The 20,455-nt window shown below is 33.1% G+C and overlaps 2 protein-coding genes across 5 annotated transcripts in view; one reads left to right on the plus strand and one right to left on the minus strand.

Annotated features, from left to right (window-relative positions):
• The window catches only part of LOC140445727 (uncharacterized), a 513,557-nt gene that overhangs the window by 311,988 nt on the left and 181,114 nt on the right, over positions 1-20,455 (plus strand). The window lies entirely within an intron of this gene.
• LOC140446933 (uncharacterized) lies at positions 3,707-5,010 on the minus strand. Its single transcript, XM_072539528.1, has 2 exons — positions 4,679-5,010; positions 3,707-4,619 (listed from the first exon to the last, which is right to left on the minus strand). Exons 1-2 carry the CDS (start codon positions 4,973-4,975, stop codon positions 3,795-3,797), a joined length of 1,122 nt encoding a protein of 373 aa, XP_072395629.1. The 5' UTR covers positions 4,976-5,010; the 3' UTR covers positions 3,707-3,794.

Below are 20,455 nucleotides of genomic sequence, written 5' to 3' on the forward strand. Positions count from 1 at the left end.
TTCTTAATGGCTGGTGTATTTGCTAGTTAGTGGATTAGTGCTGACGGATAATCAGCACGGTTCCTCATGCATTTCCTGAATATTTAAACCGATTGTCTAGTACGCAAGGGCTCTAAAACAGTCGTAACGGAGTTGTTCAAATCATTGGTTTATTGACTAATATTTTGATTGGTCAAAATGAATCATATAAAGTTTATAAAACGGCACAGTACAAACAAAATTTGTCAAAACGCGAGAGTTGCGTTGCTAGCGGTCCATAGGTTAATAACATCAGATACGCAGATGAAACCGCCATAATAGTACAAATTCTAGAATTCAAACTCTGTTAAAAGCAGTAAACAATGAATGCAATGAAAAGGGCTTAACCATCAGCGCGAAGAAAACGAAATGGATGATAGCCGGAAAAATTAGTGTTGACGACTTGTTACTAAAACTAGGCAACCAAACCCTGGATAGGCTGGAACACTTCAGATATATGGGTAGCTGGATTGACTGCAGAGTTAAAAGCGATATATACATAAGCGTTAACATATATATGATAAAGTTGGACGTGAGAGACTACAACTGTAGCTCAAGACCGATTTTTAGTGTTAACGCTAGAAGACCACTAACAATTACAGCACCTGACTTGGTTGGATTGGGACATGCTGCGGGCATACCAGGTAACCATAGGCCCTGATAGTGTAACAAATCGTCTACATAAAGCCAATATCTACAGTTGAAGCCCATTGAGATGTGCACCTATCTTCAGAGGCAATTGCGCTGCAAGATTATAGTGGTGTCAATTATATTAAAACTGAGATGCAAATGATTGAGCTAAATTTTATTCTGAGAGGAATCAAGATTTGGATTTCATCTAGATTTTCGTCGAGTAAGAATGTGGAGACGGTCTGGAAATGTAGAATGTTTAAGACATCTCTAGGAAGTTTATACATACAGACCTTGTTTTTCCAGACCAATTTTTTTAACCGCACAGCAATGCCTTAACACCATTCTTCAACATATTGTTAGTCAACTTGCTGGTGCTGTTAGTCAAAACTTCCACCGAATGCATCATAATGCTCTTTCACATGTCGCACTCCTATTAACAGACTGACTTGCCAACGAAGGTATTGATGTGTTGCCTTAGCCAGCACAATCCCCAGATCTGAATCCCATCGAGCTTGCATGTATGGCATGCTTGAACAAAGAATTATTTCACATACGGGTAACATATACACGCCGTTTCGTTTCTGAGAGCATCTGATAAAAAAATCAATAAACGCACCTCAATATAATATGGACGATCTCATTTTGTCTATGAACAATAGATGTAGAACCAGGCTGGACGCTGTACTTTGTATTAATTTTTTTATTACGACCATATTTTATGATTTTTGTGATTAACCTTTTTTTTTAGTTGCTATTGTAGACATACTCGTTATTTTTGAGATTCTAACCAATTTTGTTGTATATTGAATAATAACGTATGGTCCTAAAGTTTTGAGAAAAATTTCCAAACCATATAACTCTGACCACAATAATCTTATATTTTTATTCAATTATTCAACAATTTAACTTAACTATCCCCACTATAAATCAAAATTCAAATGACAAACAAGGGACCATTATTTTCGATTTGCCTAATATTTCCCCTGACACGTTGCATCATCCTTTGAACGACCTCGGCGTCAATTTCTCTAATTTTTATATATATGCGGCGTGTTAACTGTTCCTGATTTTGTGCTTTCTATCCGTTATTATAGACTTTCCGACTTAATATTGCCCAGAACTCTTCAATTGGACGAGCCTGAGGTAGGTTGGGGGGATTGTCTGCTTTCGGTACAAAGGTAAAGTAAAGTTTCGACTTGTTGACGAAATGCACTCGCCTTAACGCGCGGCAACATCTCGAAATTCTCTCTAATTGATCCTCTGTGTATTTTGGAACTTTCCTTCTTTTCCGGTAGATAATATTGTTACTCGATAGGGTCCTGTATACTGTAGTCTTTCCAACATGAAATCTTCTGGCCAGTTTTCGCTCTGAGACCCCAATTTTGTTCTTAGCTGCTTCAATCAGTCTTGCCTCTCTTATATGGTTTAAAATCCGCGGTCGACCACTTTTACGCAAGTTAACACATGGTATTCCTTCTTCACATTCTCTGATTGTGCGATAAATTGTCGATTTGCTTATGTTTTGATCTCGATAAATATTAACAATATCTCGTTTCTACATTCGCCCAACCATATTATAAACACCTCGACGAATATAAATTTTATAAGACATTTTGCAGAGAACAAACCAAAATATTCTGCTTTGTTTATTAAATGTCAATAACTGATGACATTTCAATTCCATAGCCCTCTTTGTTAAATGGATTTTGCTTCTCAATCAGACCAGGTGAAATTTTTTCCAAAACTTTAGGACCATACGTTACGAATCACTACAAATCGATTATTATTTATCAAAACAATTAAAGAAGAAATTAGGACTCTTTCTAAAAATTTTCCTACAATTTTCCAATGTGTGTATACATATACATATTTGTGTGTTTACATTTCAGATGATAAATACCGTGTCATTTTATCTATAATTCCACGTATTAAAGTTTCTCCATGAAGCTCAACCGTTTTTATATTTAACACAACTTTTTTTCAACCAAAAACTTTCTACATACACGTTCTTTGCGACTAGGCTATATAAAATTTTAAAAGCAATGTAAAGATAACGTGAACAAGCTATTTAAACCCACATAATAATTTTTTATATGATTTTATTATACCAAAATAAAAAATTTAGGAGAAATTTAGAAGCAATAAATTTTACCGTGACGTTCTTAGGAAATGGGTACGAAGATTTATCGAAATTTTCTTGTGTTACGTTATAAAGGTTAATCTTAAAATTAGGTACAGCTATATTTAGATATAAAGTGTAAAATTAAGTCTGTACCGATGAAAATATTTTAACGTTCTTTAGTTATCGGAAAAGAATTATAATGGACGCTTAATTTTTCACATATATTGTTTTGTATAAGAAAAATAAACTATATTATAGAAAAATGTTAGAGAATGAAATAAAGGCAGTAATTCTTTTTTTCTTCCTCCTGGGTTTCATTCATTGCGTATGTCACTGCTTCATCTCCTGTTCGCCAAATGTGACCTAACCATCTAACTTTGCATTGCTTAATTTTAGTCAAGATTTCTTCCTTAAGTTCTTCCTTAATTTTTACATTTGTTCTGCTTCTATATTTATTTTGCTTTGTATTGATTGGTCCCATTATGGTCTCATTCTCCTCCGCTATTCTTAAGTCTTCTTCATTTTTTTTGACCATCGTCATTGTTTCTCTTGCATATAATAATATTGGCCTAATATAGTACTATACTGCCGTGTTAACTCAAAAGGGCGTATCTGCTTTAAACTAGTTTGCGAGAAAAATCAGTTTTAGTGATTTTGATTAGGCAATCGTGATTTTTTAAAAATTTGTGACTTGTACCATATAGAAGTTAACAAACAGGTTTATACTATCATGTGACAGATTTTGGTAGAGTATCAACTTGGGAAAACAACACTTTTGACAGATACGCCTTTTTCACTTAACATGAGGTACTTATATAATTAAGAACGTAACTACATGATTTTTTGAAAATATTTATTGCATTAAACAAATGAACGTTACAATTTCGTAAGTTATTCTTAATAATTAGGAAAAGTTAAAAAAGTAAGCAAGAATACAGACTAAATAAAATATCATACTCAGTCAAACAAATATAAATAATTAATACTTAATTTTCTACTCCGAACTAGTTATTATATTATATTAATCATCAATTATTGTGTCCACATTTTCGCTGACAAAAATATTTTTCCAAAATGTAATGCGATTTGGGGGCATTATTTGACCAATTTTAGTGATTATATTCTGTTTTCTTTCCATTGTAATACCTCTTGGTTGAGAGATAGAGAGTGGTTTTGCAATGCCATTTTTTTGGATATTAGCCTTTAAAAAATTGGCACTTATGACTTCTCCTTCAAAACTAGTTTTATAATCTAATGTATGGAAACCTCTCATGAACTGAACTTCCACCATTTGTTGAAGGTACGGACGAGGGACCAACCTTGTTATTTTATATTGAGATGATTCGTCTTTCCAGTTGTAAAAATCATTAAAAGCCATGTCGATAACTTCGACATTACGTGTTGACGTTTTAACCGCATTTACAAAATCAACGAAGTCATAAACTTTACCTTGTCGATTTAGTGATTGCTCGACTCTATGGTGAAATGAGTCAGCTGCCATAAATGTATGACCTGACTCAAAATATCTTAGAGTTATTTTCCTAATGTTCAATTCTAATGAGTTTACAGCATACACAAAAAATGTGTACAAGCACCAATTTTTGTTCTGACCGGAACAATTATCCAGCCAAATAACAACTTCTTCGGAATCCCTAATTTTGTTTAAAAATGCATAAAATGTGCTAACAATATCCGCCTTTTTTCGTCCAGAAATAGCTTCATGCCATAGAACAGCAACTGTAGAAGTTTTAGAAGTACCAACTGGAACAAAGCTCTCATTAAAGGCTATCAGTCTGGGAGTAAATATAATTTCTTTGAAAGTATCGCATCTTGGGAGCATAATCACCTACAAAAAGATTGTGTAAGGTCAAATATAACAGATATTATTTAAAATAAAATTCATACCTTCTGCAGATCAGCTGTATAAACTCTAGAATCGCCCGACGATCTGGAATCAGCGTTGTACATCTCTCGGGCCTTTATAAATTTTTCTCGATGATTTTTATATGTTTCGCATTCAGGACAAACTAGACCGTCATCTAACACGTGTGAGCTTTCTTTTGTATGAATTTCGTATTTTTCACAAGTGAAACACTCTTCGTTTCCAAGCTTTGCAAATGAAATATTAAGCTCACTAACGATTTGACGATATAAATAATACGAACATTGAATACTGTACTTTGCTTTAAATGATTCATACATTAGTTTTATAGTTATGTCGCTAGGCAAGTATAAACGGTTCGGAGCATGTGCTCGTCTATAATGCGATGTCATAGGGTTGAAGGACTGTATATGACTAATGATTAAATCTCTGTTAAATTTTTTTAAGCTGCCTCCTCGTTTATCTTTGTTAGGTTTAAGCGATAATTGGGCTGTTCTAACTGGCTTATCATTTTTTTCATGATGTCCTAAAGTTGTCAGATAAAATACTTTACAAATATTTTGAGGTATTCCTTCTTCATCTTTTAACTGATAGATAAATGTAAAAGAGCGCCGAGAACTATCTGAATTTCTAGTTGCGCATCTTTTTTTGGGAATCTTTAAAATGGAACTTGAATAAAACACTTTCTGTTCCTCGGAGGAAAGATTCCAAAACTGCCTATTTATATCTTGCCGTCGAAGAGTTGAAACTTTATTACTGCAATTTTTCTTGCAAGTAGCCAAACAGCTTCCAGATATTTTGTGTTTATTGACTAACTTTTGCATTTTTATTGAACGCCGTTCACTTAAACTTTCTTCTATCTTTTTCCGTTTTCTTAACTGTCCCTTTTTAGTATATTTTTTGCTCTCTGATTTGTCTATTGCGCTTTGTATAATACTGTAAATTAAATTATTAAAATAGTTATAAATATTGGTAGTACGATGTTCTTCCGTATCTGTCAATAAGTTGTTTAAATTTAATTCCGAAATAGCTGATGAGCTCGTTGTTGAAGTAGGTTGTAATAGGATATTGCTAATAATATGTATATTTTGGTCGCTAATGTTATTATCTCTGTCCCAAAATTCTTCACTTGAGGTAGATGTTGAAGGAAGATAGTCTCTATCTCTGTCATCAGACACGTCAGATTCAATATCTGACTGAGCTATATTCAACAGCTCCTTATTTGTTTCTGTGGAATTTAAAGCCAGGTCCACCAACATTTTACCTCGTCCTCTAAATTCTGCTGAAACAAATGTTTTCATCAAGTAATTTGACAAAGCAATAATTATTTTTATAGTTTTTAACAGAATATACATAATATAAATACCTATTTGGTGTGAAAACCAAAGTGACATAACCTTATTTTCAAGATAATCAATTTACAATAACTTCAGAACCAAAAATATTTACCTTGACACATAGGTACAAGGTAACAATTTGTATTTGTTTAGCCTTTTATATAAATTAGTAGAAAATATACTTACTAGTTGTTTCTGCAAAATTACTATCCATATTTATTATGAAGAACAGAATAGGCCGTATCTGCCGAAAACTTTTTAGTTACGGCTTTTTGTGTTAACATTTACAGTTGCGGCTTTTAAAGCTAACATTTTAGTAGAAAATTCAGATACGGCTATTAATTTAAGCAGTATATATCCGGTTTTATTGCAGATACGGTTATGAAACCCAGGTAGATTTGTAGAAAAGAGTACTAAATAACGCGTGGGATATGAAACTCGTTTTTAATAAAAGTTGCAGTTACGCCCTTTTGAGTTAACACGGCAGTATAAATGTTCATCTTAGTTTTCTTAGTCAGTGTTTTGCTTTTAAGTAATCTTTTGTTTGCAAAATAAGCTTTATTCGCTGCTAATATTTTTTCTTTTATTTCGGACTTTCGTTCTCCGGTTTTGCTTATTGTAACTCTTGGGTATTTGAAGTATTCTTATTCGTTTGCTTTTTCCATTATTTGTTTTATTGTATGTATTGCATTTATTGTAGATCTTCCTTCTGTGAATCCACATTGGTACTGTCACACTGTCTTTTTTGTGATCTTTGATAAGCTTCTTTTTATTATTAATGTCAATATTTTATATGTTGTATTTACCAACGTCATTTCTCTATAATTTTCACAAATTTATTGGTTTCCATTTTTATGTATTGTTATGATCGGCTCCACCTTCTAGTCTCCTGGAATTTTCTCTTCTTTCCATATGTTTTTCAATAGTTCCAGTATTTTTCCTCTTAGCTCCCTTCCTTCGTATTTTATTAGTTCCATATTAATTCCATCTTTATCAGGTGCTTTTCCATTTTTGTTTCTCTGTATTACTTCCTTCAATTCCTCTAATGTTGGTTTTTTTGAAATATTGATGTCTACTTCATCTACTTGGTCTGCTTCTTCTTCGTGCATCATTTTCTCCTCGTTATTCATTTCTTCTCATGTTGTTTCCTCCGTCAAGAGTTTTCTGTAGTAATTCCTCCATACTTGCTTGCATTCTTGATCCTCGATTTACACTGTTCCCTCTCTATTTTTTGTTCCGTTTGTTTTGCGTTTGTATTTTTTCTTTTGTTCTTTAATCTTTTTGTAAAAGTTTTTCGTATTTCTGTTTATTCTCTCCTGCTATTCTTACTTAATTTCTTATCATATTCTTCTCTGTCTTCCTCTTTATCTGTTCTTAGCCATTTAATTGTGGCTTGCACTTTTCTTCCTGTTATTTCTCTAATAACTAATTTTTTGCTTTATGCTGACTTTTACCTACATGCATATTTGCACCTTCTTATATAGATTTTTGATAGTCTACCATTCTGTGTTTATATCTTCTGCTTTATATTTCTCTTCTATTTGAACTGTTACTACTTCTTCATTGATAATTTTATTGACATTCCACTTTTATGTTGATTTTTCTGTTTTGTTTCAATTTTAACTTTTTGTCTTATAGTGGCTGTGACCATGTAGTGGTCTGAATCTGCACACGCACATCTAAATATTCTTACATCTTTGAACAATAATGAATATAGCATCCTGATATATGCAACTATTGTAGACTTTCAGAAAGCTTTTGACAGTGCTGAAGACTGGGCGATAAAATGCTTACTAAATAACAGTAAGGTATAGTTTGTCTCAAAATATATCGTTTTGACTTTCCCGTCGTTAAAGGATTAGTGGTATTATCGCCATTATTAATAGACAAATACATTTTAAATTTCTACCTGACCGCTCAGGGTTGGATCAGGTACGGCTAATGTAATCAGTCATTAAAAATCTCTACTTGCTACTGCGTGTATAGTATATTAGTGAAGATTGTTCGTAACAAATATGTTTCATCCACGGAAAAATAATCGCTCCAGATCTACTAAACATAATCAAAAGCATTTGTCATTGGACGCAAAAAAATAGTTAAAAATGTGTGTCATACTTTAATAGATAGGGGCCTAATCAAACAAAATGTTGTGAAAAGAACATATTTACTTACAAAAACGTCGATATCGTCGACAAAGGCAATTGTAAGCGAAGAACCATTGACAGGACGAAAAAAAGTAGTAATTTTTAGTCTCATTATTTGGACAGTACTCAATAAGATATTATAAGAAGAAGAATAAGTTGTTCTTTACGAAAATCAGATAGTTCCTACGTTAGATAAATTAAATTGAAGTTATAGGAAGAAGAAACAAATATAGATACCACTCTCCATACAGTCTTTTCTAAAATAAGTTTTAAACACTTGAAGAACTGAGTATCTCTCTGAAATTATAGGTTAGAAAACAAATCTATCATATATCTGGATAACACATGGTTTGATACTCGTGATATAGTATTTTAGGCGCTTTTTGTAGCTGTAGACTGTAGTATCTTGCGTTATCCATGACGATTACACTACTTTCAGGAATATTTTTCAAAAGAGAATTTTGAAACCAATTTTCAAAAAGTTCTGCACTGGTATCTTCATGATAGTCTAAGCTGAAGTCTTTGATATTCTTTGCAGATAAGAACAAACAGTTTAGAAAACACATATCTTTCGAACTGTCGTGAATTATTGTTATGCGTTTTCCTTTATTTAAAGATGCTTTCGTATGACATTTTTTACTAAAATCGACCTTCTTTTACATACTATATCACGAGTATCAAACCATGTTTTATCCAGATATATGATAGATTTGTTTTCTAACGTATAATTTCAGAGAGATACTCAGTTCTTCAAGTGTTTAAAACTTATTTTAGAAAAGACTGTATGGAGAGTGGTATCTTTATTTGTTTCTTCTTCCTATAACTTCAATTTAATTTATCTAACGTAGGAACTATCTGATTTTCGTAAAGAACAACTTATTCTTCTTCTTATAATATCTTATTGAGTACTGTCCAAATAATGAGACTAAAAATTACTACTTTTTTTCGTCCTGTCAATGGTTCTTCGCTTACAATAGCCTTTGTCGACGATATCGACGTTTTTGTAAGTAAATATGTTCTTTTCACAACATTTTGTTTAATTAGGCCCCTATCTATTAAAGTATGACACACATCTTTAACTATTTTTTTGCGTCCAATGACAAATGCTTTTGATTATGTTTAGTAGATCTCGAGTGATTATTTTTCCGTGGATGAAACTAATTTGTTACGAACAATCTTCACTAATATACTATACACACAGTAGCAAGTAGAGATTTTTAATGACTGATTACATTAGCCGTACCAGATTCAACCCTGTCAGGTAGAAATTTAAAACGTATTTTTCTATTAATAATGGCGATAATACCACTAATCCTTTAACGACGGGAAAGTCAAAACGATATATTTTGAGACAAACTATAGACTACAGGTAAAGTGAACTTATTGACACTATTAAAATGCATGAACTCAGTGGCCCAATAGCATTGAATAGAAGACATAAATGTTACTTGACTTTTAATTTGCTAAAGTGGAAGTTGATAATACTGTGAAAAATCCTCAGAACTTGGTAAGAAAAGCCAAACTCTCGCCTTGTTCAATACCTCAACTAGATATAATATCAAAAATTCTTTGATATAAAAAAAAATGTGGCTTTGTTGTCGAATACTGAAGATACTCTATACCAACCACGTTACTAACAAGGAGTAACAACGAGTAGCAATGAGGACCAGGAAAGTAAAGGATTTTCTGGCTGAAAAATCTACGTATGTAGTTCAACACAACAACCACAAATGTTTTTAGAGCAGCAGTTTGCAAAATACAGATTGTCATGATGGTCGCCAACATCCGAAACGGATGGGCACTACAGTTCAGCTGTATTATCTATCTAGTATTTATTTTTATACCCACCACAATGGCGCTTTCGAGAATGAGCAACAATACGTTCGTAATGTTCCTGTGTACTATCGGCTTATTGTCACCTAAAGTCACTCTTTGTCCACAAGCTTTTTTTTCGTTACACCATTGATCATTTAAATTCGTACCCAAGTGGCTATATTTGATATATTTCATTGGTTGTTGTTTAACTAATAGATATCCAAGCGTTTTCTTTTTTTTCGTATGAACATATATTTTCTTTGTTTGGTGCCAAAGTCGAGGTAAGCGTCATTAATGTCTTCCATGTTCATATTTTAGATTTAAGTAACATTGCACATTTTATTAAAACTATAAAATAGAGTCTCCATAAAATAAAAAACCTTGTGAAACTTTGATTGATACAAAGTTTTATGCAATTTCGTGTTGATAAATAATATACGTAAAACGACGAAAAAGGAATGAGCCCGACCAATAAATATTATTTATTTGTATTTATAGGACATAATTTAGTTTTATTTGATTTTCATTTACATATTCTTCATATTAAAGAAATTTCTATTATATTCTACGTACTTTCCTATTATTATTTCGCTTTCTCTCAAACTGTAAATATCATATAGTTTCTATATAATGTTTTTTGTGGGACACCCAAATATGCAAACAATTGTATATATTTACATTACGTGTTGTTTTGAGTCTTATACCTTATACAAGCTAAGTCAAAATTCGTTTCAAATTATCTTATATAAGAGTATATACTTTTAGTAAAGAGATTTAAATCCTTTTAATTTACTATCGTATTTAAAATAGAACAACTTATGTAAATCTAAATAAAAGTGATAGACTAGTAACTGCAACAAGTGCATAAAGTGACTAATGTCTAGAGCCTGACCTATTACACTGAGCCGCGTAATGTAAGTTGCCTATTATGAACTTGAATCGTTGAAATTACTGACAGACTTACTCATGACGTCTTTAGTGACGTGATAACTTAAGTGTTTTCCTGTCTTGTTTGTTACAGTTACAGCCTACACTGATACATTTTCGATTATTTCTATCGTTCACAGTTCTGTGTTTTCTTTTTGAACATTTATTTATTTGATTCATTTATTCCTCATTCGCGAGAAACCGCAAAGTGGGCGACGCCTGGTGGTAGATTTTAAAAGCATCCACTTCGGGAAAACCTTCAAATTGTCATTAATTAGTATACATATTTGCGATCGGTTTATATTGTAATTAACAATGACTTCGACTTCAAAAAAACTATTGCAGTGTTCCTCAATGTTCATCCTATTATAATTCACAAAAAAAATCCATACATAAGTTTTCGCTGGACGAGAAGATGAGAAAAGTTTGGCAATGCATTTTGCGAATTGGCAAACTTATAACCAAGTACATGACTGTGTGCAGTTTACATTTTACTGAGAACGATTACTTTCCAAGTAAGTGTTGATTAAAATATTATTTATATTTTATTATATTCATATTTAATTTACTTTATAGTAACACCTGAAACTAAACTCAGAAGACTGAAGAAAAATGCTGTTCCATTAGCTAAATTGCCCCAAAGGTCTCATGAAGGTATTAGTAGAAAACATAAGGCGTAATTTACAAAATATAACGTGGCCAGCTCCAAAATTTGCTTCACCCTCAACTAAAGATCTCTGTCGACCTTACAACCACAAAAATAATTGAGATAATGTAAATTTTACTTTCGGTGTTTCAGACATACTGTAAAAAAACAAACATTTAATTTTATTTTTATTCAGGTTTGGGAGTCAATTGCCGTATGTATAAACTCGAATCACAAACAAATAAACTTTGAAGAATGTACTCCAACTTTTACTTTGGCAAAACACAAATGTAAATGATTTATATTAAACGTTTTATAGCTTCGAGATCAAAATGACAAAATTATTTGTTTTCCCGAAGTGATCGTCCATCTTTGAAATCTTGAGCGCCCCCTGCCGAAATTTTCTATCGCGAATAATGTGAATTTTTTTGGCTTGCTCAAAAACGTTTTAGAGACCTTTTCTTTGTAATATCTATAAATGAATAATTTGCCCGTTTCGAAATACAATATACAGCACAGTAATATAAAGTTTATTTATTAAATGATGGATCGTTCCTCGAAAAGCTCTTGTTCGTGAATTAATATGTTTTGTTGCGCATATGTTTCCAATAAAAATGTGTTATACAGTCTGTGATGTCATGTAAATACTGATGCCAACTTTATTATTCTAGATGGCAGACCAGGTATATTATTTAATTATTGTATCCTACATAAAATTCAAAGAACTTTAAGGTATTAGCAAGCCATGCTTTTATTTAACTGTTTTTAATATACAATGTATTAAAGACACAATCCCTTCTATATTAACTTTTAAATATTTAACCTTTAAGATACCTACCTATGTACATTCCATACGCCATCTGGTAAAAATATTGGCAGGTTTCATTTATTTGCCATATGTATTTTAAAAGAATATAGGTACATATCTTAGAGTACATATATACATTATTAAAAACAAGTTATGATACGAAAGTGAACTCCCTCTTCTTTATTGAATTTATTTTTAGAACCTTTTAAAAACATAAGGAGACACACAGAGAGTGATATATTTGTTAAGTATACTAAAATAAGTTAATTAAAACTATAACAACCAATATATAAAAGTTCTGGGAATTTTGTACAGAATCCAAAGATTTTATAATATAACCAATGTTTCATTTAAAATAAGAAAGGTGGTATCATAGTAACTAATATATAACATCAGTCAACATCCTGTACATAAAATAACAAATTTTTATTGAAAAAAATGCGCAAAAAGTATTTAGTTCAGTGCACGATGATGACGACCTTTAATTTTGATCTGCTATTATTTACTAATAATTTTAGAGTTATTCTTATAATTTAAACATTATTAAATTTATCAAACGGGTTAAATAGATAGATTGAACTAATTATATTATTATTAATTTAAAAAAAAAATGTTCGCAACCAACAATACACATAAACCCCATTGGCACATTCAGAAATGTAAAGCAATGAACTGCGCAAGTCTGCACCGAGTAGTAGGTCAGGCTCTAGACATTAGTCATAAAGTGGAACTTGTTTCCACGAATGGAAGAAAATAGCAATTATATAATTGAAAAAGGCACTGAATGCATAAGTTGCATAAAAATTTTTTCTACAGCTTTATGCAAATATTATAATCAATATTTGGAACATTTTAATTAAACATATGTAGTAAATTACATCTAGTGACGAATACATAATGACTAAATTGAAAGTTAATAATCTGGTATATGGGTACCTTTCTGTATGCATGGAATCGTGGATAGTGAAAACTATTCTGTCATGTAAAATTATTCGCTTAATATGAATTTTTAGGTCCCCCATCTCAAAAAGTGGTACCAATTTTTATATACAATATTTTATAAATAAATTTTCCAATTTGAATATTTTTAATTTAAAGTTATTCCCATCGCAAAATATGGCTAAAATACATTTAAAATGCTATAATATTAGCTGCTTTAAAGCATATATAAAAAGTTGATAGTTTAAAATCTGTTTGATATCATTTGCCACAAATTCTCGATGTGATTGAGGTCCGGGGATTGCGCTGGCCAATCCATCCTATCAATTTCATTACTCTCCATCCAAGCTTTAACCAATTTTGCTCTATGGCAAGGAGCATTATCATCCTGAAAAATAAATTTTTCTTCGCCAAACAGGTCTTTTTCACTACGCTGCATCTTATTCTGTAGTACCTCAACGTATTTGGTAGCATTCATCATCCCAGAGATAACGTATAGGCGACCAACTCCTCGAGCGGACATGCAACCCTATATAATAACAGAGGTTGGATATTTAATTGTGGAAAAACACATTTTGGAGAAAATTCTTTACCAGGAAATCTTCCGACGTAGGCATTCCCAGCATGATTATTAATATTGAAAGTGGATTTATTACTAAACAGTACACTCTGCCACTGGTCTGCCGTCCAGATTCGATGTTCCTTGGCCCAATCTTTGCTTTTCTGAAAGCAGTAGTTTCTTCCGTGCCTTACATCCTCTAAGTCCAAACCTACGCAGTCTTTTTCTCACAGTCAAAGTGCACATGCTTACACTTGTAGATTCAGACCACAGCTTCGTCAATTGGGTGGAATTAAGGCTTCTGTCTGCCAGACTTGTTCTTCTTAACGCAGCGTCATCCCGAACAGAAGTTTTCTTTGGTCGGCCACTACGCGGTCTGTCGTCGATTTCTCCTTATTCAGCATACTTCTTAATGACTCTAATTACTGTAGATTAATTACAGTTTACTGCGGATGCTATTTCGCGACTAGATTTGTCGTTTGTATGGTGAAAAATAATTTCAAAATGCTTTTCGTCCGATAATTTAGTTTGTTTGGTCTGGGATGACATTTTGACCTTTTTATCAAAAATCAAAGAGCGAATAAATGTGTTAGGGTAACTACAATGTATACATAGTCAAAATATGTGGCAAATTTGTCATTATAATTCAATTTTATAGTACTTTAACGACTTAATAATTACCTCATAATTTTCTCGGATTATGGGAAATCCCTTCAATCAGATTATTTTAATCTTTTCTGTAGAATTTTGAGCGAGTCTACTTTAAAATGAAGCAAAAGTATACAAAAAACTTGTGTTAAACCTCAAAAACTATAAGGCGCTTACACCACTGTACTATCGAAGCCAAAAGACTAAACTGGTATGGACACCTGCAGAGAATGCCTAAAAATAGATGGCCAAAAAAGATAAGAAAAATAGACTCCGCCCACTAGAAGAAAACAAGGTAGGCCAAGACGGTCATGGAGAGAAGATGTAGAAGATGAAATGACCGCCAGAGTTTAAAAACTCTGGAAATTAGGACGCGCGAAACGGAGCCAGATATATATATATATATATATATATATATATATATATATATATATATATATATATATATATATAAAGTGAAATATCACGAACTCTACTAAAAAAGTTAATGGTTGTTTCCGATTGTCTGTTATAGCGCCCTATCATTTCGATGCACTAGGTTGAAAGAATTCATTTAAATCACATAGCTATTTGTAAAAATAGACAATAATATATTATTTGGTATATATTTTCATATATATGAGAAATTAAAACTAGACGAAAAGTACGTACTGAATCTCTTCATATTATATTAATGGTGTAAATACTTTAGTCACCTATAACTTGCGATGTAAGGACTAGTACATCGAATATTCATAAAAGTCTAGATTAATTTACACCTTATTGATAATTTTTATAAATAATAGGTCAAATTTAGTCGAATCAGTAAACAGCTCAATAAACAAACGCACGCTGGTCGCCAGATTCATGCTATGTCAACTTTTGTGTTCTACTTTTTTTATTGCTTAATTCATTAGAAATTGTACTTTTTATATACCCGTAGTAAAAAATGTAGAGTCAAGGTCGGCATTGCATACTGTGATATTTATTTACCCCAAATTAATAATTAATAACGCTGATAGTTTATCTTTTAAAACAATACCAGGAGCTAATTTTTTTTTATCATCACCTACATATTATGTCTTGTATAAATCAATAAGAAACACTTACTTTGGTTTTTAAACAACGAAATATGCATAACATACTAAATGCTGTCTAAAAAAAAAATTTAGTAAAGGACCAACGTTACGTAGGTGTCAGCACTCCGAAAAGTAGTACTTGCTTTTACCTTTTTTTTTTAATTATCATATTGACTCTAGTAAGAGCCTACAAAGGTATCTATTGAATTCTATCAGGCAGCGGTGGGGACATTTTTTTTTAGACATCCAATGTCACCGAACCACACACTCTGGTATTTTCCGGCCAAGTATGGCACAGATTAATCGTATTCCGGCTATAACCTTAATCACCGTTCCAGAGTAATGGTCTTACCACACAATAAAAACCTAAAATCCATATATTACCCGTCACCTTAAAAGAAGAATAACTATATTATATTAAGGAAAACAACATATATTAGAAAAAAATAATAATAATTTAGAAACTGCCCATTAACAAAAGAAAATAAAAAACGAAAATATTTCCGTGAAACCATAAAATAATTATGGTAATTACTGATTTTTGGCTCTCGAGAAAAAAGAAACAAGATATCAGACCCATGTTTTAATTTTCTCTGCTGTCCTCCTTTTTCTTCATCACCCCAGAGATCAGACAGTGTACTCTTCACTCTCTTTCCTCACATCATTACCTTTACCATTTCTTTCATCCAGCCTGAAACCTATCCTCTCATTTGTCCACCTCTGGAAGTTGAAAAGGTGGGCGGGAACGTCCAGCTCCACACAAACAATACAGTCCATCGAGGTTGATTTGTCTATTTTATTTGTGAAGGTAGCAAGCCTACCATTCCGGTCAGAAACTACGTCAGGAAGTAGTCGAGTAGTCTAGGAACTTACATTCCCAAAACAGCCTCAGATCGGGAATAAGCTACTTGGACCACCTTGCCTGTCCGCTATCATTCGCCCATTTTCTCTGTTAATCCTTTATCGTTCTCTGTCTTTCTCTCTTCCTCATTTATATTTCCATCCATCCTCCCGGCATACACCCTCGCTCGCAACACAACAAAACGATTGCTATTACCGCTCCAATGACATTCAAAGCCTTATTTGAGGCCATCCTGTTTGCGCTAGGTACCCTGAGAAGCATTCGTCTTTGCTAAGTCTCTATCAGCTTGGTGTATTTCGCACTGTTCAGCTAGCTCTACTTCACGGGGGCAGTTTAGTTCACCACTGACTGGAAAACTCCATTTAGCACCCTTCTTTTGGCACTACCTGGGCTTCCAATGTTCGGCATTGGCCATACCGACGCTTCCAGACTTCGAATCGCCTTCTCCACGGTATTTTAGACGTGTACTCCGAACCTAAGGTATACCGACAAATAGATTCCGAGATACTTAACCAATTTAACCTGTGCAACCTCCAACCCTTGCAATATAAAGCGAAGAGAGGATTTGTCCCGGCTCTTTTTAAGAATTATCACGTTTTTTGAGATGCTAGCTGTAGATCGTTCTCTCTGATTTAAAATGCAGGGCTGTGTTAGCCGCTTTAGGCATGTTCGTTTTCTGATTCCTCTTTCAGACCAGTGCGAGATCATCGGCATAAGCTACAACAGTACATTCCCTTGGCATTTTGAGTAGTACAGGACATTCCACAGGGTGGAACCCAGTACCGAATTCTGCGGAACACCCTGCGACAAACTAATGCTAGTATCTTTTTCCCTTATTGACCTGCCATTAAAGTATCTGTCTGACCAGGTATACACTAACGCCCAATTCTCTCAGCTTGGACTATCATTTTGTCCTAGAAAAAATTATAAAAAAAAATTACCTAAAAATTCCAAAGTTGTAAGGAAAGGAAAAAGTCGTAGAAAGAAAAGAAAGAAAGAAAGAAAAAAACGTGAAAGTCGTAGAATATATGAATCTTGGAAAACCAAAATAATTTATTTTATATTATCGATATCAACTAGAGCAGTGGTCGCCAACCTCTTCAATGTGTTGAGCTACTTTGTTAATTTTGGAATAAACAGCGAGCTACCCACACGGAAGCCACGTAACGCAACGTAAATGAAATAATCCACAGTTAATCTATCATTATATGTATTTATTTTACTGTTTAACTGGTAATACATAATACATAGGTACTAATAACAAACTAATAACAAAATAACTAATATTACTAGTACGTACTTGTTCATAGCTACATTCCTACCTATCAAACGAAGGTATTTGAAAAATAAACACAAACTTTTATCGAGCCACAACGGCATGTTACGAATGATTTAAAAATAGTTAATAATAACAACAAAAAAGTAACGCACTATCATAAACATAAACATTGAAAAATAAAAAAGCACGTTCAATGAGAAGGCTGACACTCAGACTCATCGATAATTTTTTTAATGTTTGCAGTATAATTTGATGCAGCCATTCGAATACAATTATCCAAATGTTCATCTGTAAGTCGATTGCGATATTTGTTCTTAATAAACTTCATATTGGAAAAAGAAGATTCACACAAATAGGTTGAACTGAATAATGCTTTCACTTTCAAGGCAACACGGCATAGAACTGAATATTTGTCTTTACTTACAATAGGCCAGATACATTCAGTACTCAAGACTAACGATTTTAAAACTAAATAATTTTGAAACTCAATGACTTCCATTTCTATTGCAGCGATGTCTTCGCCAAAGTTCTGCATAACACAAGCTGCAAACTGCTGGATATCAATTTCCATAAAGGGTGAAACAACAAACTGCGCTACTAAAGCCATTTCATTGAAATCCTTAAAACGATTTTTGAAGTTACTCTTCAGGGTAGAAATTATTTCTACATGATATTTGTTGTCATAGGGTTCTAATGGATTTTGAGATATTTTTTCTGAAAGAATAGGAAAATGCTTGGAATCGCTGTTAATTAGGTTTTGTTCCCAAAACTCCAGTTCTTTGATAAATGCTTTTATATCAGAAATCATTTCCGTTAGTTCTTTGTCTCTCCCCTGAAGCTGCAAATTAAGTTCGTTTAATTTCTTTGTAATGTCCACGAGAAAACCAAAATCTCTAAGCGAGATTGAATTTTCTAGTTCTGGAGTCGGTTCATCGCGTTGTTTGAAAAATTGAACTATGCCAGATAGGACATCATTAAAACGTTTCAGCACCCGTCCTCTACTTAACCATCGGACTTCAGAGTGAAGGAGTAGGTCCCCGTATTGACAGTCAACTTCATCGGCCAAGGTTCTGAATAATCTTCTTTGTAACGCTTGAGCTCTAATCTTGTTCACAATTTTTACCACCAGTTTCATAACGTTGTTTAGTTTCAGGAAATTTTTACATAATGCTTGCTGATGGATAATGCAGTGGTAACAGAGAAATTGCGGAAAAGTTTCATCTTTACGACATAACGCCACCAGACCCTTATCACAACCCACCATAGCTGGAGCGCCATCGGTTGTCAAGCCTACCATTTTCGATATCGGAATTTTCTCGGAAGTAATAATATTTTTTAAATGAGAAAACAACTCCTGTCCAGTAGTGTGTCCTTTCAATGAAATGAACTTCAAAAGATCTTCTTTAATCGTAAAATCACTAAAAACCATCCTGACTAACACGGCCATCTGGGCAGTGTCAACGACATCTGTTGATTTATCTATTTGAAGTGAAAAATAAACACAGTTATCTAAGTCAGTTCTTAACTGTAAAAAAATATCATTGCTCATACTTCTACATGTCTCATCACTGTATTAGCAGAAAGTTGCATAGATTTTATAGCTGAAACTATCTCGTCTTTATTTCTAAAGTTGGCAAATAATAAATCAGCAGCTTCTAAAAACGCCTGTTTTATCATTTCCCCGTCTTCATAAGGTTTCTTTTTTTGTGCAATTATCTGGGACACACGGTACGAATCTTTAGTTGCAGCCTTATTTTTGTCGACTGTTCTTAAAAATATTGATTGTTGTCCAATTAACTGTTTTTTTAACTGTTTCAGTTTCTCCTTTCTGGCGGCAGAATGTAGTGGGAATGATTTTTCAAAATTAGAATGTAGAGTTTTATGATGTCTCTCAATATTTCCTTTTTTAGCAACGGAGACCGAAGTATTACATAACAAACACACATTTTTATCTTTAACTTCTGTAAAAAAGTATTGTTCTTCCCATTCCGAATGAAAGTGGTATGTCTTTACCTTCTTACAACTGCTTGCCATAATATTATTTTTGTTGTTCTCTACTAACCCAACCGCTGGACGTTGGTTACGCGTTCAGTTTTAAACTAAGCGCAATGTCGCCGCGCCGTGCGTATTTATCCCGTTCAAAGCAATCCAGATCGTTCTCGAACACTAACGCGCTGGTCCGGCTGGTCGGTTCTATAAATAGCCGATTCGAGCTTAACGGCGTCAGGGGCAGATCGCTCACCGCAACTTTGCCGCTGTTTATGTTTAATTTAATGACAATTAGACTTTTTTTGTGGAATTTTCGGAAGCTTCCCTGATTTTTGCAGTTTGTATTTTTTAAATTAAAATCGTTGTGAGAGCTACCAGAATTGCCTCCGCGAGCTACCGGTAGCTCGCGATCGACATGTTGGCGACCACTGAACTAGAGAGTCACTATAGCCGAGAAAACAAGAACTATGTTAAAAAACTGTTATAAGATTCTGTATCATGAGCTTATTGTGTTACTAGTAAATAATCTAATTTTTTATTTGGCACCAAAAACCAGAAGCCAATAATGAGAAGCCCTCGTTTTTTTAATATTCGTAAAAATGATTAATCCGATTTGAACAGCTTTGTTAGTGTGATCCGTATGTTGTATTTTCATGATTTATTGTATTTCCCTCAAATATCGGCTTCTATTAACTTTTCTAAAGAATATAATTTCCACATAAAATGTTATCAATCGCAAACGCGTATTGCATCATACACTATCAATAGTGTATAACAAAAACCATCGTA

The sequence above is a fragment of the Diabrotica undecimpunctata genome, chromosome 7 (assembly GCF_040954645.1).
Source record: "Diabrotica undecimpunctata isolate CICGRU chromosome 7, icDiaUnde3, whole genome shotgun sequence".
NCBI classification, from domain to species: Eukaryota; Metazoa; Arthropoda; class Insecta; order Coleoptera; family Chrysomelidae; genus Diabrotica; species Diabrotica undecimpunctata.

What these genes read in the sequence shown, in the direction of transcription:
- LOC140446933 (XM_072539528.1), bottom strand. Translation starts at nt 4,975, where the DNA reads ATGTATGAATCATTTAAAGCAAAGTACAGTATTCAATGTTCGTATTAT. An exon ending in ATACAGCTGATCTGCAGAAG is followed by an intron (nt 4,620 to 4,678) that starts GTATGAATTTTA and finishes ATCTTTTTGTAG; the next exon opens with GTGATTATGCTCCCAAGATG.